The 19,877-nt window shown below is 42.2% G+C and overlaps 1 protein-coding gene across 5 annotated transcripts in view; it reads left to right on the top strand.

Moving 5' to 3' along the window:
- The window catches only part of GRM7 (glutamate metabotropic receptor 7), a 309,745-nt gene that overhangs the window by 256,172 nt on the left and 33,696 nt on the right, over positions 1-19,877 (top strand). For 4 of the 5 annotated variants that reach the window (XM_029996036.1, XM_029996037.1, XM_029996039.1 and 1 more), the window contains exon 9: positions 19,445-19,691. The exons of the other annotated variant lie outside the window; for it this stretch is intronic. In XM_029996036.1, coding sequence (XP_029851896.1) covers positions 19,445-19,691 — 247 coding nt within the window. The remainder of the gene's footprint in view (positions 1-19,444; positions 19,692-19,877) is intronic. 5 annotated transcript variants of the gene reach the window in all.

Consider the following 19,877-nt stretch of genomic DNA (forward strand, 5'->3'; position numbering starts at 1 on the left):
TGAGGCCCAGGGCTTGCATTTGCTGACAGAAGGTATAGTTTTTCACAAATTCAGCCTTGTATTTACAAGCTTCCTTGTGGCTTCCTCATGCAGAGATAAGGGAACTGCTTAGGTACTCAACATTTATTTCTTGATACATAATAAGGGATAGAAGACAGTAAATAAATCTCAGTTAAGTATAAAAGCAGGTATGCTGTGCAGCTATGAAGACAGCAATAAACAGCGTTTGGCTTTTTTATCCTGTCAAAAATATATTTAATAAGATATAGATGCAGAATAGGGTCTGTGGGCCATTAACTTTTGTCAGGTCATGGATTGGTTAAACGTGTGAGGTGATTTGACTTAAAGCTCAGGTTTTTCTCATCCTGTAATATTCTAGATTGCTTTCTGTATAAGTACCCCAATGAAACTGCTGATAAGGAGCTCTAAATAATTCATAGTGATTTGTAATGTTATCTCTCAGGTATGATGTGTAGGAGTTAATTTCAGAGTTAACTTGGAGCTGGTAACGAGGAATTGTGAGCTGTCATACAGTGATAAAAGATGCAGTAGGACGCGGTATCACCTCGTTAGACCATATTGGAAAATGGTTTGGATATTGCTGTAAACTGTCATTGCAGCATCAGACTTGAGACAGATACTGAGTTTATTCTTACAATAAAATAAACGTAGCGTTTGATAATTAAGAGAGGAAGCTCTTTCCTGATGCTCTGGATTAGTGTTGATATGCATGGATACCTCCTGACAGTACGGGGGATCGTGGAATGACTGGAATTTGGCAGGCCCTAAAATGATAGAGTTTTTGTAATTAAATCTCATTTAAATGAGCACCTAAATCATCTTGTATTCTGGGATTACCCATTCCCAATTTAGCATAACAATAAACGCCCATCTGCATGTCACAGAAACCCAAGGATTGCGTAAACCACAAAGCAAGCTCGCTCCAGTTTATGAATTATGATAGATTGAGCAGTTGCCGTGGCAACAGTTTGTTCTAATTGTGATACATTAGTAGCAACAAGAATTGGATGGCTCAAGTCATTTAGTTAATTAAATGCAAACTTGGACAGCTCTGAAGGAATAACAGAGAAAATTAACACCTACTAGTGCACACCTATAAAACGTGAACAATTTGTCTGGAAAAAAAAAAAAATCACAAAGCGTTTCTCTATTCTTGACGTGTCTTTCCTGGCTTTGTGTGTTTCCCTGCGGGATGCAGTGCGATTTATTCTGAAGTGCTTGCCGAGGTGCAGCGTGAGGGGTCGGGGAAGCCTTTTGTCTGGATCAGGGCAGCGTTGGATGTCGGCTGGGGAACGCGACTCGGAGCGACTGCACCAGGCGAGGGGACAGGGGCTTGTAACAGAGAGGGCTGGCACAAACCTTTCTGTATTCACACGAGTTCATCTGAGCGTCGGAGAAAGCCCAGTCTGGTTTTCGGAAAGGAAGATGCTGGGGTTTGCTGGCAGAATTTAAGGGTTGCACCTGGGGGTAAACTGTCTGGGTTCACCCTTCTTGCAGGGACGGTTGGTTTGAGCTGTTGGCAGCAACCATGCATGGACGAAACCTGCGTGGGGCTTTGCTGCCCACATCCCATCTCTGAAATCCTTCTTTTTTTTCTTTTTTTTTTGGGGGGGGGGGGGGCAGGGGGATGTTGGGGTTTTATTTTGGGGGGGGGGGGGGGTTGAGGATGGAAAACTTTCAGTACACTGCTACCACTGTTAAAACAATACACTTTGACCTTTGACCATTCAGCAGTTATGGAGGAATATAGTCTTTTGAGAACCTATGTATCAAAACAGAACAAAGGCAAAAATATTTTGGTTTCCCCGTGCAATTTTCTTCCCCTGAGTAACTCTGGTGGGGTTGCACTGCAGGACAGGGGCTTGTGTCCTTGGGAACAGCAGAAACTTTTCTCCCTGCAGACTGGGAAAATGGAGATTATGTGAAGAAACCCATTAGTTTTGGCTGCTTCACAGTTCCTGCGAAGACAAGAGTCCAGGCACAGCTTTTCAGGCTGCTTTCTGAAGCAGACTCATGCTCCAGTGTTTTGCTTTGCCTGCAGATGCTTTTGAGAAATTAGGTTCCATCAAAATAGTGAGGTATTCTCAGGTAACTCACAGAAAAGGAAAAATTTTAATTTTTTTTTTTTTTTTTTTTTTTTTTTTTTTTTTAATATAAGGAATTATTTTTCTTTATTTTGCCAGGATTTATATTCCTAATGATGGCTGGTCAGGAATGAAGGTTTTGCTGCCTTATTCTCATGTGAATCCAACCATTCTTTTAAGCAGCTCTAACACACTCTCTGTTCACTTTTACACTTTAGAAAATAAAATTATTATCATGCCAATAAATAAATCAGAACCCAGTTAAAGTAACTGATGGGCTGGAATTGCAGACTGATCTTTGTACTTGAATGCAACTTTCAGATCCCAAAACACATTCAAACTGCATGGTCACATACACTCTCTATGCAGCACTGTGATAGCGTTGTTAAACAGAAAGGACACTTCCAGCCATAACGAAGTTTGTTTCTAAGTAGCAAAAGCAATATGTAAATGCTCTGTTTTAAATAATAATTACATTATAATTTTAAAAGTCAGTGAAAAGCTGGCTTGCTTTATATATATGTCAGTGCTTTTTAATAACCAGTGTTCTACTCTAAAGGTCTTTAAAGAGAAGTAATATGTGTAGGATTAGCCTTTTTCTTCCCCTCTCCTCTGCTGACACCAGCTTGCACTTTGAATTCCCCTCAAGGTCTCCAAGCAGAATTAGATCTTACTTTGTATGCAAATATATGGAATATATTCTCGGTATTCTGAGTCAAACCTCACTGACATTGCAAGATTCCCATTGACTTTTCTGGGGTTTATAGCAGGGCCACAGTGATGGAGGAAACGAGATGACCATAATTAGCATGGGAACAGGCAGGGCTGTTGCCATAGTTCAGTTCTTAGATGCGTTAGAGGGGCAAGGTATTTTTTTCTGGGATTGGTTTGAGGTTTTGCACACCAGTTGCTCTTGTGTAGAGGAATATGTGGTTGCTTCAACAAGCCGCATAGAAGGGTTATATGGAGGCCAGGTAGAGTCTGCTCTGAGATAAAAGGTCAGGTAGGGACAGAATGAGTGTGTACATGAAATAGATGCTCCCAGAAATGAATACCCTGGAGCCAGTAGAATTATGAGGAAATCAAATAAATTCTCCAGACAATGTTCGCAGACCTGGTGATGCAGGTGAAATAACTATCCAGCGGTTGTGTAGCATGGCAGCGTGTTACTTCAGTCTTATTTGGGTGCAACCTCACAGAAATCTCTTCGACAAATCAAAAGAGAGTATCACCAGCATGTATGTTCAGAATTATATAATTATTGAAGATACGACATCCAGCTGTGTAGGAGAATAAGTCTTGTTCTTCTGGGTGGGGCAGAGGATTTTTGTTTGGAGGGGGGATGGTTTGGGCTGGGTTTTTTTGTAAGCCTGGTGTGTCAGTAGATCAAGGAGGTTCTGTTGCTGAAGAGACTGGATGCGAAGGGAATCTATTAACTGGACTGTCTCAGAAAAAGAGCAATTTTATTTCAGAGAATGCCTTCCAACTGGGTGAAAGTGACTGGATATAAATAAAACATTCATATGGCTGGATCAGGGGAGACAAAATTGAAGGTGAAAGGACAGAAAAAAATTTTGACACTCGCTCTGTAAAATGAATCTTCTGCGTGGAGCCCTGCTTTTCATTAGGAGCATAGCATGGGCTGAAATACCTTCTTTTTTTTCCTTCTTAAGACTCTGAATTGACAGCTCAGGAAAACCTAGCCTCCACAGAGTAGGATCAGCACGGGCACCGTGCATGCACTTTGTCCTTGCCAGCCCCATCCAAACCCCCAGTCAAACCTGGAGAAACACCCTCATGGAGTGCGGCCAGAGATTGGCCCCTTTTGTAAGGGTGGTTTGGGGCTTGACTTTTTTCTTTTGCTTTTTTTTCCCCACAGTATTAACTTACTAGGCTACTGTGTGTGATTATAAAACTATAAAAATGCTTATATTTATTTTGGATTATAAATTTAATTTTGCAAGACCCGAATACGTTACGTGAAAGGGCTGCTTGCTGTCATAATGTAAGGCTGACTGATTTACTGTGCAATAAAAATAAAGAAAATTGCAAAACCCAAAATGGTTAACAGCATATAGTGGGGAGAAAACCATTAGGGCATTTGCGCCTCTCTTATTTCCAGGCTATGAATAATTTTGGCAATATTTTTCAGTGCTGTCAAGGCAAAGCAGCAGTTCATATCAGCTGCATTCGCAGATGTTTCATTGCCATGACAACCTTGTGCAGATACATGAGCTGCTGTTGACTGTCAAGCCCGTCGTCAGTTGTGACCTGCAGCTTGACAAAGGAGCCTACCTGCATTAATACATACCATGTTATCTCATTTGCCCACACTGATAAAAGTATACGAAGTGTAAAGAGCCAACCTGTGAACTAAAGGGAGTTTTAGAAGCTCCTGCTGTCTCTGGGTTTCCATCTTGCTTTTCCTTAGAGGATGATTCTTCATGTTTTGAGATGCTTCGTACCTTGTCTTTCTCATGCAGCTTCCAAAAGGCTCCATGTAGCTCTATGCAAAGGATGGAAGAGAACTGTTTGATCCTTCTGGTGTGTGTAGCCCGATAAGTTATCGCAATGAGGTCAGAATATGTTTACCTTGGCAGGTCTGTTTTCGTCCTAAGCACACAAGGTCCGTGGGAAGGTGCACACTGTGGTGTGCCTGGAGCTTTTTAGTCCTTCTGAGTGCCCAACGTGCAGCACCTCTGAAGGGCTGTGACGTTCTGAAAGCCCAAAGGATGTGTCTGGGAGTCAGATGGCCTGTGCGGAGGGGAGGTTAAGCTGTAGGCCCCAAAATACAAGACCACTAATCACTTTTTGGATGCTCTAAGTTGTGTATTTAAATTGGCTGAAGAGAAGGTCAGTAGAAGTTTTACTTCAGTGCTGACAGAAAGTTTACTCCCAACCAAGAAGATCTGCTTCTAGATAAATAGAAAGGTCATTCAGTTACTTTTCCACATTTATTTGTACTTTCCGCATAGAGGAAGAAATGGTGCAAGAAGATCTTCTATGAAGGCAAATCAAGTTAGCTAGCTTGTTCACTGTAGGGGAGAAATCAGGCATGTTGATGCTCTGATTGCTGTCTTCTCTGACTGCAGGTAGGAGAGACCTGCAGCACCTTGCATCTCTATTCTGATCACACATAACCAACAGTTTCTGTGTTGCTCCTAAGGGCCACACTATTACAGCAACACTAAAATAGGCATATTTTATTTATATATGCCTATTTTAGCATTGCTGTATTAGTATGACATCTATGTAACCTTAGCCCAAGCCAGTGTTGTAAGGACATAAACATTTTTGCTTCACCAGAGAAGAGTAACATTTAACAAGAAGTGAAAATGAGACTTACTTGTAATTATTATTCTGCAGCTTAAATTTTTAGAATTTGAGAAATTAGCATGTGTTATTAGCATGCTTCAGTGGTTATTTCAGGTAATTTCTCATTTCAGTCATTTTGTGTTCCCCTGTGAATCCAGCCATACATGAAAGCTGTAGCTCGTGGGCCATGTCATTATTACAAAATGATGCTCTGGGCTTCAGATCTCAGTCTGGTGCACTCTTTCAGCAGGACGTCACGTAGCCTCAGACAACTGATGCTTTGTACATCTGTATTTCTGTCTGTCGAAAGTCTCTGCACTTAGTACGTCATGTGATATGCAAGCACCAGTTTGTGGTACAGTTTTCTGAAGAGGTTTTCTCTGCATGCGTCAGTGTTTGAGCTGCAGTGATGAGCATTGGACACATCTTCACTGGCAGTGTAGGATGGTCTCCACTGCGGCAGTGCTTAGATGCTTTCTCTTCATTTTCTCCAAACTTTGGGTGTTTTACTCCAGGGAAAGGCATCTCCAGTGTGGGAAGACAGATAAACCTAAATATCACTTCAGGTTTTCCTGTTGTGAGTAATAAATGCCAGCACCTCTTTCAGTCTGACAGAGACCTCTTCTAAGAACATTTAATGTCTTAGACTGGTGATCAGAGAGCTTTACCTTAACATGCTATTGGTGTGAGATTAAGCATCTAAAGTTTTTTTTTTTTTTAAAGAAATTTTTTCTTTTTCTTGAACTATTTATTAACACCATCTATCCTGAATGACTGCAAAGTAAAATTCTAGAAAGCTAGGCAGCTTCTCTGTGTGAAATTTTCTTTAAAATTGTTTTATTATGCATAACTATTTATGAGGGCCATAATATTTTCAGTTCCCCATCTACTTGCCCGTCTATATGTTTACTTATACGCACATTAGCTTGCAGTTTTTTAATCTTTTTATAATCAATACCTTTCACTGAATATTCACTCTTGCTTATTCATCCATCTAACGTAAATGGAATGGTCTTGAAATCGTTTGGCCTGAGTTTATTTTCTATTCAAGAATACATTAATTGCGCAATAGCTTTGCCTCATGTTCACTCAGCAGCTATTTGGTAAGGAAAAACTGTAAGTGTGGTAAGGCTGTCTGGTCTCTACCGTTACGAGCAATATTTGATCCCCAAGATACTTCTAGGAAGTTCAGGGCCTCGCAATGGCCATTTCTGCTGTGCTGGCGTCCCACTGGATGGCCAGCATTTCCCCAATGGAGTGCATTTTAACACTTCCATAAATTTTCTCTTGAAAACTGAGGCTAGAAGATAGGGATTTTGGTAATTGCAGATACTGTATTGCCCAAACAGAGTTGGTTCATGATCAGACCTTCTCAAATCCCGAAATTCAGGGTGAGGGTTTGAGTGTGCCCGGCTGTTGGCATCCCCTTCCCGGGAGCCCTCCCGAGGTGGCTGCTCGTCCCGCGGCTCCGGTGCCATACCCGGCCGGAGAGATCCCTGCTGCCGAGGTGGTACCCAGCACTGGGCAGTGCGTGCGTGCACACCAGGCTACAGAGACACAGCCGTGGCAGTCAGACGATCCCCACTTTATTTGCTCAGAATCTCAAACCGAGCATTGCAGGGTTTTTTCTTCTCCTTTTACATTGAATTATTCAGTAGTTGAAGTGAGTAAAATTAAAGATTTCTAGACTAGTGATGTTTGGAGTATAAGAAGGATAGCAAAATCTATTTCATTTGAACTCTAATCTCTGGTCATGTATAAAATGAATAAAATGCAATAAGTGTGGAGAAATATGATTTATAACAGCAGCTGAAGTCTGGCACTGAATACCCTAAAATGCCAAGATTGTATGTCAGTCAATTTAGCAGTGCAGCGGTGAAGGTGAAGAATGAAATGAAGGCTTTCTCTTTTTTTTTTTTTTTTTTTTTGGAAAAAGTGACAGATGAAGAATTATTTCTAGCTCAAAAAAGCTAAGTGCTCAGCCAGTGAGAGAGGGAAAAGCCATTATTTTAATAATAGAAGTTGGGGATGTACATTACTTCTGTTGCACTTTGTGTTTGTCTCTTTTAGTGATGTGTAACTTATTTTATAGCTATTATAACAAACACGAATGTCAAGCAAGAGATATTAGACAGTTCTGAGGATTGATAATGGGATTTCTTGAGCTATTCACTTCTGTCTGTGCTTGAAATACAGCCAAACTCAGCTGTGACTGAAATTTCTTAGCACCTGAAGACCCCTTAGTGACCCAAGCGAAATGATTTGCTGGGTCTCAGGACACTCCTATTGTGGACAGACCTCTGCGCTGGTTAACAGCACACAGCTGAGATCCCTGTGGGAAAACTTCTTCCCTTTCAAATTCTTATGTCCATCAGCTCACGGACATGGAATTAGCATAGAAGAAAACTGTAAGGAGAGGTACGTGCAGCTGTTTCCCGGCTCTCCATCGCCATTACCTGCGTTAACAAGTACAGGACCGGGAGGGCTCATCCTCGCTGTAACCTGGACGTGGTTTGCAGCCTTGCCACCATCCCTGGCTGCCCACCCACCACCCCCGGATCTGCAGTAGGACACACGTTTCTCATCGCCATGCCAGGGACAGCAGCATTGCAGAGCAGTGCTGCATGTTCAGAAGCAAAAAAACAGAGCAGATGAACCCAAAAGGAGACAGAACTTCATCTTATTTCAGTGGTGGAGAGGCATGGACCTCGCTTCAAACACTACTGTCCTTGCAAGAAAATTGTTTTGCTGGCACATCCTTCTGTGCCAAATTTCTACTTCAAAGAGACAACAAAATTCAGAAATCCTTGTAAAGTCAGTTCCGGGGAGTCACCAGTTCGAAACAACTTTAATCCTTTGTTGACTTAAGCCAGGACCATCACTGTTCATTTCTTCGCTGAGCAAATCCCAAATGATTCTAAGTAGTTCATGGGCATCTTTATTGTCTCTGTAACTGATACAGAAAGAAAAGACAGCTCTTTTTTCCAGGGGATGTGGAATCTCTGCCGAATATAGTCTGTATAAACCATTTGACTTGTGGGATTGTCTTTGATACTGCTTCAATTTCTCTTTTAGCCATTTGATGCCCTTTGAAAGCAGCAACATGCTTTTCCATTGCTGCTCTGTCCAATTATCTGAATAATTTAATTTCCTTCTAGATAAGCTGCTAGAGTTTCTCTCAGGCTGGAGAGACAAAATTCCTCCTCCTTCTGTATCTGCATCATAACCCTCAGAGCAAGTGCTTTAACATTTGGTATTTTGAATTATCATACAAGTTAAGGATATAGTCCATAAATATTTATTTTTTCTGATGTATGCAAATTTCTTGCATAAGGAAGTTCTTATTATAAGGGAACAAGCTGTATAAAATATTGAGCTCGAATAGCGAAAATATGTTTAAAATATGTACATTTACTTCATCTTTACTCTGCATGTTTGCCAGTGAAATGCAAGATGAAAAACTAGATGTGTCGGATGCTTTTAGGACATGAAAATTTAAGTTGGCTTTGGCAGTGTGACACTAGAAGGAACAGTTTTATAGTGCAGGCAGAGGGAATTGGAAATTAGTCCTTGTAGACCTGTTTACTGCTGTACTGTCTGCCTTTGCATTTGGCCTCTGCAGGTGGTAATCTTTCAGAATATGACCCCAATTTTCCCTTTGGTATGCTAAGCCTCCTGCTGCTAGAAACATATTGAAACATAATTCATCACACCCATTACCTGCATAACTCTGGTGTATAATGTGGTCATTGCCAAGCTAGTAACCACCAGGAGCAGTGAACGTGATGGCGTTCGTAAGCACGTCTAAGGGTTTATCAACATTATCACACTCTCGCTCTTTCTCCCAGCATGATACCTGTGCATTGGTGTCTGTCATGTTTTACCGTATCGTAAGGAGGGAACGAGATCCCATCTGGCATGTTTGCGCCAAGGCGAATTTCACGGCTCTGGGCACGTTCTTCTCCCAGACTTCTGTACTTCATGATGTGACTTAGAGCAACTTTTCGGAACATCACAAGCTGTCGTCAGGTGGCCAGAAATATCAGATCCGACATCAAAGCTTGCTTTAGCATCAGCGGTTTCTTAGGGCAGGGGAGAAGCCCTGTGTCTGAAGCAGCCGTGGTTGCTCTGCAGGTCGCCTTTGCTGTTCGCAGCGCGTGTGCCGTCCTGCGAGCGATGGTGATGCTTCTTGTGCGCACACGAGACGTGGCCGTCCTCGTCGCTGTGAGCTGGGGCGAGAGTCATCCCTCGCCCGCAACGACACGTGCTGGAGAGGGGACGGAGGTGGAGGTGGGCTGAGGGGAGGTGGTGGGGGGCGCGGGGCCGAGGGCCCTGGGGGGGCACAGGCTTGCAGAGTGCTGGACGCGAACACAGACCTTTCACAGCTGAATAATTAAGGTAACCATGAGGGGTTTGCACTTCTGTTTAGAAATGCTGTTTGTGGGAACTTGGTATGGGTCCTGAGGTGAGGTGGGCTTGGATCGATGATGGTGACGTCTCCGGGAGCATCCAGCTCCTTGATTTGACTTTGATTTTGCCCTCAGCAAGTCAGTCTTTTAGATGCGTCTATGTGAGGCATTCTTATTTTATTGTTATAAATACTGACATTGCAACTTCAACCAATTGCTGTCATGGGCACCATGGCTACGTGGATGCTTCAGGAAAGTGCCTGTGAAAGTCCCCATGTGAGCTGTTGAAGCCACATGCCATGCAGGGACTGCTGCCTTTCAGGGGGTCCTGCTCCATTGAGGTAGTTTCTAAGGGCTCTCTGGGTGAAGTAGAAAGATCTTCTTTGCCTCTCTGCAGGTATTTTTTGAGGCCAGTGCATGTCAGAGAGAAGACCGTATCGGTAAAGCAGGTTGCACTGCATCATTGCAGTCAATGGAGGTGCACGTTTGCCACAGGTTGAAAGGGTGTCTGGGGCCGTCTCAGTGTGAAGCTCCCAGCAGCGAGGGTGTGTGCACGCTCACGTTCCTGTCGGCCCTTGTACCCCCAGGGAGAGCTGGCCAGTGATGCCTTCAATGGGCTACCATTGCCCAGCCCAAACTCCACGCCAGGTGTTGCATTTACTGCTCCCATGGCAGCAGACAGACACTGAATTTTAATCCCTCCCAGAACTAGAGCAGAACTGGGCAATAGTGAATGGTTATAGTCCTCGAAGCCAAAGTTTACAGAAGTAATTCTTCGACTGAGTCCCCCTTGTACGGGACAACTGAATATTGTCATTAAATGCAATACTTCCTACTAACGGCTGCTTGGCTTTTGGTCACCTTTGGAGATGAAATTGTGGAAACTTAGCTGATGAGTCCATGTTGCAGTGTATATAACATGCGAGGCTTGGCTAGTTTCCTGAAGAGATTAGTACCGTTTTGTTTTCTGCTTCAATGGTGGCGATTCTTCAGATCGGAATCTTTTCTCAGCTCCCGCCTTGTTCTCTTAGTAGGAATAATAATTGTTTCTGGTTAAGAAACTCATCCAGGCACACAATGGTTTTGCGATGGTCTATTAGTTGTTACTTCTGTAGTTTATTTGGAACTCTAAATTTCTGGTTTGTAAGGATAAACGCAGAGATCGCATCTAAAAAAAAGCACGGAACAGTCTGTGATATTTAGTCATTTTATTGTTAGCAAAGAAAAAAAGCCTTCAAAGGCATATGAACCTGTTGGAAGAAAGAGTTGTCTTAAACTGCCCTGACAAAAAAACTAATTTAAAAGGCAAAATGTTTCTCCCCACCTGCGTGAGAAGGTTTTCTTCTGGGCTTACTGAATTCCCCACTGTTCTGCTTCTGGTGTGCTGTGCCGGTGGTAGGGTGCCCGGACAGGGGCTCGGGTTCTGCGGCCCCTCTCATTACTGCAGAGCTGCCACCACAAGATAAATATTTTTGCTCCCGTGACTGGATTTCAGCACTGTGCTGATATGAGCTCTTGCTTAGTGAGGGCCAGCAGATAGCTGATGACCTCTCGAAAGAGTGAGATGTGGTTGTTATTACTGGGTATAAAAGAAAAGTAATTTGGGGAGCTACTTTCCAAACTTTAATCTTCTTTACTTTCACATCTCAGAGGGAACTGTGATGTTACTCTGTGGGTGCTTGCTGTTCCTGTGGAACTATTCTTGTTTTTCCATTATGCTGAAATATACCCACAAAGTTAACCTGCATTTTTTTCTGATCTACCAGATGTAATATTGTGAGAATTTCCAAAGGACGCTAACTTAATAGACCAATTATTTTCACTGATGAAAGCCATCCAACCTCAGGTCTAGCCACAGCCAGCTGGTAAAATGATTCCTGTCAGGCACACAAAGCTCCATGTTGAGCTGTAGAACAAACATGGGGTTTAGCTTGAAAATCAGCTTGGGAAAAAGAAAAAAGAAAATGTCATGGGCCTGCACGCGTGCCCCAAAGCCCACGTGTCCCACATGCCGTGCGTAGCCCTGTGTGCCGGGGACGCGCAGCCCGTCCGCTGAGCCTGGCCTCTGCACCAGGAGCAGCTCTGGTAGGGATGTTCGTGAGCATTGTGTGTTTGATAAGCCGCCCTGGGGCTGTCAGCCTGCAAAACAACCAACCGTTAAAGGGAAATTTTCTGAAACTAAAATCCCATCATTTCCTTCAGTGTCACCTTTCGTATAATTACTAAGCATAGAATTTATAATTAAATGGTATGACTGATTCTGTGACATTCCCATAGACTTCTCACAAAGGCTATTTGCGTGCCTTGCTATTTTGTACAGTAATAACTGCAATCAGCATAACTACTATGATTTGTTTATCAAACGTCCCTTGGGTAGCATCCGTTGTCATCTGTAAAACTTGGTGAGCATCACAATTTATGTGCCGTTGCCTGTCTCACGTTGCTGTTGAGTTGTGTTTCTGAAGCACCACTGATGCTCACCTCTGCAGAGGAGCATGGTTGTTTTCCACACGCTGTGAAAAGTACACACCGAACAGTACAACAGCACAGATGATAGGCAAAAATCTGTAAAAATCTTACAAAGAAAGTAGGCATTGTATCTTCACAACAAAGATCAAAGGGCATACTTATTGGCAATGGAATTAACAGGTTGAAAAGTGAGGAGAAAAGAGTGTATTAAATAATCATCCATGAATGAAGAGAGTCCTGAGGAAAAAGCACATGTGATCATCTAGTTGATGGCTGTATCGTAGCACCTGTGTACCAGGAGACCAAATTAAAGCAGCACAGGGAACCCTGGTTTAACATCACGGCACCTGACTGCTTGACATTGCAACCTTTAGAGTTTGTCATAAGCATAGAGTGGGTGTGTTGGCATGCGCACGTATTTTTTGCCTATAAAATATTCAAATGCTATAAAAGTATGATGAACTACTGATACAGTGTGGATTATATTAATACCATTAGGAGCAGTAGGTTAGAACAGCGGATGAGTGCTATAGTCACTGTCTCTCATCTATTAAGTGACCTCCTGCCACTGGAAATCTCTGTCTTTTGGATTGTTTGCCAGATGTTTGCCCCTTATGTGCAGAATGCTGGAGCCTCATGTCCACAGGGGGGGGAGGGGGGTGGTTCTGGTGTTTGGGGTTTTTTTCCAAAATAATGTTAGCTTAAAAGAAAGGGAAACCGCTTTCTCTAAGTGCTACTAAAACCCTAAAACCTTCTAATCTAGGAAAAGAGTTTTGGGTTTTCTCAAACTGTTCTATTCTCCAAAGGTCACTGCTAAATGACAGCTTGAGCAGATTATGATGCTTAAAAGGATGGGGATGGAGGCAGGGGTCCTGGAAGTCGTCAGGAGATAAGCTTCAGGGCGGTGTGGTATTATCTGCAGTTGAACTGGTACCATCCAAGTGAAGAAAGCAAGTGTATGTCTGTATCTGCGGGAGCCGGTGGCGGGAACCTGGGATGTGCATGGGCTGCTGGAAAGCCTCAGTGGGGCATGAAAAGAGGATTACTGAGCCAGGTCAGTAAAGAGAGCTGACAGGACTGCTTCACACATAATATTTTATATTTCTCGGACAACAGAAGTGTACAATCCTTGTGGAAAGACATGGTTGCCTGGGTAAAGTCGCTGTTGCCTGAAACTTCCATAAATCAAGCTGTCTAAGGAAATGAGAACTGCGTTTGCTTTTACAGCTGGTTTTTGTTTTTCAGTTGAGGGTATGGTGCTGCCAAAAGGAGGGGGTCGCACTGGAGGGCCTTCACCCCCCACGTAGCCCATGCAGGGCTGTGGCCGCAGCCTGTCCGCCCTGCCACGCAGAGCTGTGGTGGGAGGGGCAGAAAGGGTCCCCAAAAGGATGCAAGCAGCTGCTGATTCTTCAGTCTCTCTTGAATTAGCGTAGTTTTAGGGGTGCTTTGCGACTGGAGATTTTTGTATGGTGACATCTGCCCTGGGTCCTGGCTGTAGGCCACCGTAATAACAGCTGGTGTTGCTCTATGAGAAATGCGATGTAGCCCCTTGCAGCGGTTTGGGTAACAAAAGGCCAACACCTTTGTTGGAGGTAGACGGGCAGTGGTCCTTCCTAAGCAAAGCCGATTTAAAGTCAAAGTACAAGAAGCACAGGTTTCAGTGGAAAACAGGTATTTTCCTTTTTTTCATTGCCTTTAAAATGATGTGGTAACTTTGGAGGGTAGGGGTGTTAGACACTAAAATGTCTGAGAACACATTTATATTCAAGTCTTTTTACTTCCCATATCTTTGCAAACATAATGCAGTGGAAGCAAATTTTAATTTTTATTAAAAAATGTTTCTCATTCTTATATTTGCACAACATAATGTAGAGAATGAGATTAAATCTTCAGATGACCTGGAAGAGTATTCTGGGAGATTTATTAACTGTCTACTTCATATGTAAGAACACTTGTTTTAATTCCCATATAAAAGTGAGACAAATTGGTTTGTGATAACACAAGTCCAAAAATATCTCAAGTTACCACTTTGTTTCCATATTACAAAATAACACAATTCACTGCATAATTAGAAAGCTGAATTAGATAAAAGGAGAGTTGCTCCTGATTAGTCTGCAAATGCAAAGCATTAGCCTACAAAAATTATTTCTGACTCCTAAAGAGACTTTGCTAAGATCTGCAGCTATACGTTCAGTTATTATGGCCCAGCAGTTGGAAATCAGTCCCCTGGGTTAGCAAAGAACAAAAGGTCTGATCCTGCAGTTCTTTACTTCTGAGAGTAATCCTAGCTCATGCAAAATCGTCCATTGATATAATTTGTTCTATAAAAATTGCTGGTTATTAGATGTGTGTATTCAAGACCAGTCTAATTTTCTCTCAAGGTTTTGAAGGTAATTTTTGTCATTTGCATGAATAAAGCAAGAATCTGGAAAACATAGAAATCTAAAATTCAAATGGAAATCATTTATGTAAAATAAATGATAAAATCTAGGTGCCTTTGCATGTGAATGATATCTTCAGGATTGAGTTTTCTCCAATGCACTGCTTCAAAGTCTGATGCCTTTGTAACTGCAGTGTGTTAAGTTTGAGTTAAAAATTGTCAAAATTCAGAGTATGCTTGAGAGAGAGGAGAGAGATGTGACTGAGGATGACCCTCCAGAATGACTTTGTCCTTATGTTGTAGCAAGCGTGGCTTCAAACCCTCCATGGGAGTGGGCTTGCAGAGACCAACACATCATTCGTTTTAGAAAGCTTTGATTTCCACTGGCAATACTTTGCTCAATCCCAGTTCTCATTCATGTCAAGTTTGAGCATCTCTCACTAAATCTGCATCTTAATTTCTTAATTTGATATCAGGTTTGGAAACTACCAGGTTCACCAGCCAGCAATAAAAGGCATGCATGACTCCCATTGTCGGTTAAATCTTATCCTTTGTATTTTAAGTCACCCACCTGCATTCATCTAAAATGCTTTCAGAGAGTTTATCAGAAGTGAAATAAGAAATGAAATAGTTTCACGTAAACTGCATTTTTATGTTTGACTGGTAAAGCTACAAAGCAGAGATAAAATACATAAAACTAAGGCTCTGCATAATAAGCATATCTATTAGTTTCCCTTATCTTTATAAAGCTCCCATTTGTCATGAGAAGCATTGTGTGTCACTCATCTTGCCTTGTTCTACAAAAGTTCTTTTCTCCCTTTCCTTTTATCTCCCATCGGCATTTGCAAGGTAGGAAACTTTGCTGGTGTGGTGCTGCAAAAGACCCCGTTGACTAAATAATTGTTTAACCTTCCACCCCTTAATAGCAGAAGGAAGTAAAAATTAATACCTGTGTGCACATAGATGAAAATGTTAATGGCACTCTGCCATTTTGCAATCACAGCAGTCCAGGATTAAGGGGAAAATGTTGGGTCAAACCATCCCCAGGGTAAGTCACCTCCAAGTAAGACCAGATCCTCACCGGTGTAGCCCATGGAAAACCACGTAGGGAAGCCGCTGGCCGTAGCGCGTGGCTGTGGAGGTGCTCGAGCACTCGGGAGCAATCTCCCGCGATGTCTCAGGAAACCTGTGCCAACCCGCCCGAAACACCCGTGTCGAGAGCGATGGCTCAGAGGACAGCGAATGACTCCGGTGGTAGGGTTTTGCCAGTGGCTGATCGTACCTGCAAAACCACAAGCTCATCAAACGTAGGTACCCAGCTCCCACGCAAGAGGAGGTGGCCTCAGTGCGGGTTGAGTGTCCTGTCCCAAAGGAGCTGTGCAAACAGGATCCTCTTCTCTTGGTGTGTACCATCTTCACTTGTTCTTAGCTTCTCTTTCTGATAAGAAATGTTAGTATCACATATCCCACTCATGAGCTGTTCCAAAATTCAGAAAATGCCACGCGTAGGTAACAAATACTTCTGATGAGGACCCATTTGAAAACATCTTGCTACATCGCACTTTTAAAAGTAGCTCTTACTCAAAATGCATCTTTCCTTCTGCTTTTCTAGGATTTTTAGTTGCTGTCACACACAGTGTGTCTATGACATATGTCTATGAGTGTGGTGATACAAAGTTATTTTGTTTAACTGACAAGTTCATCAAAATTCCTATGGGGGGGAGCTGTTGTTTTCCATGCCGAAGAAGAAGTGGGATTTGGGTGGACAAAATCTGTAATCAAACATAAATATGCTATTTCTGTCTGTGGAACATAAACAAATAATGATGCGTGTCATGCTGGCAATGTTATGCCATTAGCTTTTTTTTCACTTTTCCCCCTTGTGGTCCAAATTCCTGCTTTCTGTATAAAGGTTTTTATGTTCTCTAAGAAAGTGAATCAAGAGTTGGTTTCAAAATATTACTGTGCCTTTTTCACCATATGGCTACTTGAACAGACTTTCTGAGAGTTCAAGTCGTTTGAGATAACTGCTGATCAAAACACTACTTTGAAGTACCAATACATCTTCTGTAGTTCTGACAGAGCTCTTCCCTGACATGGATCTTTTCTAACCTTGTAGCAATGTAGATCTCATTCAGTAATTCTGCTTAGTAGGTATTCAGTGCCTGTCAGGTTTAGTTACATATCTTGTATATAGAAACAGAGGTAATTCTTATTAAACACGTGTTACAGAGCTGCATCCTTTTCAGGCTAAACCAGAAGGACTGCAGACTTCATTTAAGGAAGGTTTCTTCCCAAGTCTCAGCAGAGAGATGTGTGGTCTGAATACAGAGCTGGGAACCAGACAGTCCCTAGATGTAATGTAATTTGTCAAGTATGCAGTCCACAGCATCTTCCCAGCCTTTCGAGGTGTTGGTATCTGCAGCTCCTATAGCAATTGCAAGAGCTCTTTATAAAATAGAGATAATAATTATCTTACTTAGCAAGGATAAAAGCTGGTAGTAAGTTACAAACACTTTGAAGGGTATCTTCCTGTTTATCCTGCGGCCCTTAAATGTTATATTTTGTATATGTAATTTCCAATTTTCAAAGAGCTATTCAATTTATTTAATAAATATTTAAGTCTGTGTTATTTATATCAATGCAAGGCACTTGACCCCGATTGAGTTACAGCTGATTTATGTGAACATAACTGAGAGGAGGATCAGCTCCAAGGAAGCCAATGCCTTGCAAACTGTCTTCTCTTTTAAATGTTCTTATAAGATAAATAGACATAGTGTCTATGTATATAGAAATAAAGGTATAGAATATATATATTTGTAGTGTAACAACATTAAGCTGCAAGGTATAAGGTGAGGAGCAACCAGCCAGGTAGTAACCCCGCAGTGAAGAGCAGCAGGCAACTACACTACCTGACTGCAAAAAATAAACATCATGTTTCACAGCAGTGCTGTAAGATAAATTCTGAAAATAATCCTCCAGCTCCACACTTGGTTTGGAGCATCGCATCTTGGTGAAGCAGTGGATTGACAGCAGTGTCCAGGTTAGGGAGAGACGGAAGGACCCGAGCTCTTCCCAGTGGCTGACGTTAGGAGAAATTACCCCATTATTTGTCAAAGACCAAGGGGCAACATGGTACCATACTGCTCTTTAAAAGTTCTCCAAAAGACAGTAACGATTTAAATATGTAGAAGAAGGTAAGAGAAGGGTGTCGTGGCCACTTGCTCCCCGTGCCACCAGCAGAGGACAATTAGCAGCTCCATTCAGGTCCAGACTGAATGTTTCGGAGACCTTTGCAAGAGTTTGCTCAGGAGGCTGTGAAACCTCCGTCAGAGGGTGGGTTTAGGACGTGGGTAGACAGGGTGACCGGTCAGAAGTCGTTCTGGTGTGAATGGCTTCTTCTTGGGCAGGGGTTTAGACAAGGTGACCCCTTGGGCTCCCTCCCAACCTCAAGTCGTGTAGCTTGGCCCACGGTACCCTTTCACAAGATGAGATGGGTTATGTCCCAATGTCCTGACTTTGGCAAAATTTCTGACAACAGCAGTGTCATTTCCTTCTGGTAATGAGTAAAGAGAAACTGAGAAAGCACTTTAGTTTTTGTATGTGTGCATCTGGATGGTGACACATCCATGCACAGCATGTTTTTGTGTTTTCTGTAAGGCATTTTATTGCTTCCAGTGGTGGTCTTAATCACTATGATAGCAACTGTTATGTAGATAGAACTAGCAAGTCTGGAGACATTCATATTTTTCTAAAGATGGGAATTTGGAAATACCTGGGCAGAGTCAGCATTTTACTCTGCCATTATATTTATTCATGGAGTTTTTCCATCAGAAATTCAGAATGATTAGCACTGAACAGGAGGAGAACAGGAAATAGTGTTCTGAAGAAATCACCCTCAATGTGTAATGATTTTCCCATCTATATGGATTTACTGTATATTTAATTTTTGAAGAGGATCCGCAGAGACTTTGCTCCCTCTTCAGCTCCCTCACACCTGTATTGTGCTGTCTCTGCGCTTTTTAACTTTTAACTGTTTAACCTGATCCTCTTAAGTTGCGAGAATTGTTTATCTATTAAGTGTGTCCTCCGAAAAGATAATAAATTTTTTAAAAAGGAAAAAAAAGGCTTTTCCACCACTGTATATTTGCAGAGTACATTTTTAAATCCTTGTGGTTTCTTTGAATACCCATCTCATGGCAGTACCTGTTCTCTGACTTGCATATATACTATTTTTTCGTAATAAGCATAACTGAGTGTCACGAGCACATGAATCATTGTGTATTCTCTGCAAAGTTATTTCAATGAATTGTAGAGAATAATAGTAAAAACAAAAAAATCCCACCTTCCTCAAATTTAAAAAAAAAGTAAGATTTTTTTACTAACCTGTATTATTACAGTTCCTCTTCTATAACTTACAGTAGACAGAAATTTAAATTTATACCAGCATTATTGAAATCCAAATCTGATCATCACTCTTTAAGTAAACAAATGGAAGCTATACCATAAGCGTACAGCAGAAATTGTAATTGTTAAGGACACTGAAAGTTTCCAGCATTGAGTCTCCGAAGAGGCTGTCGATACCACAGGTAGCAGATGTGTGGTGTACCTCACGGGGGTTTGCAGTGCAAAGATCTCAGCTCACGTACCTTTGGTTGCAAACTCCTTAAAAAAGGCTTTTAAAGGGTTACTTAGTGTTTGAAGTACTACAGCCTGCTTCCCAGTCATCTTATTTGTAATAGTGTCTCATGTGTTGTGTCTCCTAGCTCTACATACAAACTACCACACTTACAATATCCATGAACTTAAGTGCTTCAGTGGCCCTGGGGATGCTTTACATGCCGAAGGTGTACATCATCATCTTCCACCCTGAGCTAAACGTCCAGAAACGGAAACGCAGCTTCAAGGCTGTGGTCACAGCAGCGACCATGTCGTCACGGCTCTCGCACAAACCCAGCGACAGGCCCAACGGCGAAGCCAAAACAGAGCTGTGTGAGAACGTAGACCCAAACAGTAAGTACTGCTGCTCTTCTGTTCCTTGGCTGGCTGGGGGTTTTGGAGGCATTGACCAATACCTGACGTTTAGGGTCTTCATATTATTTGGTCTTAGTTAAAGATTTTTGGTGTCTCGCGTACTTTTTTTTTTTTTTTTTTTAAATTCTCCATTTCCTCCTGACTTTTTTGAGTTGTGCCAGTTGG

This window comes from Aquila chrysaetos, chromosome 20 (assembly GCF_900496995.4).
Source record: "Aquila chrysaetos chrysaetos chromosome 20, bAquChr1.4, whole genome shotgun sequence".
In the NCBI taxonomy this organism is placed as follows: Eukaryota; Metazoa; Chordata; class Aves; order Accipitriformes; family Accipitridae; genus Aquila; species Aquila chrysaetos.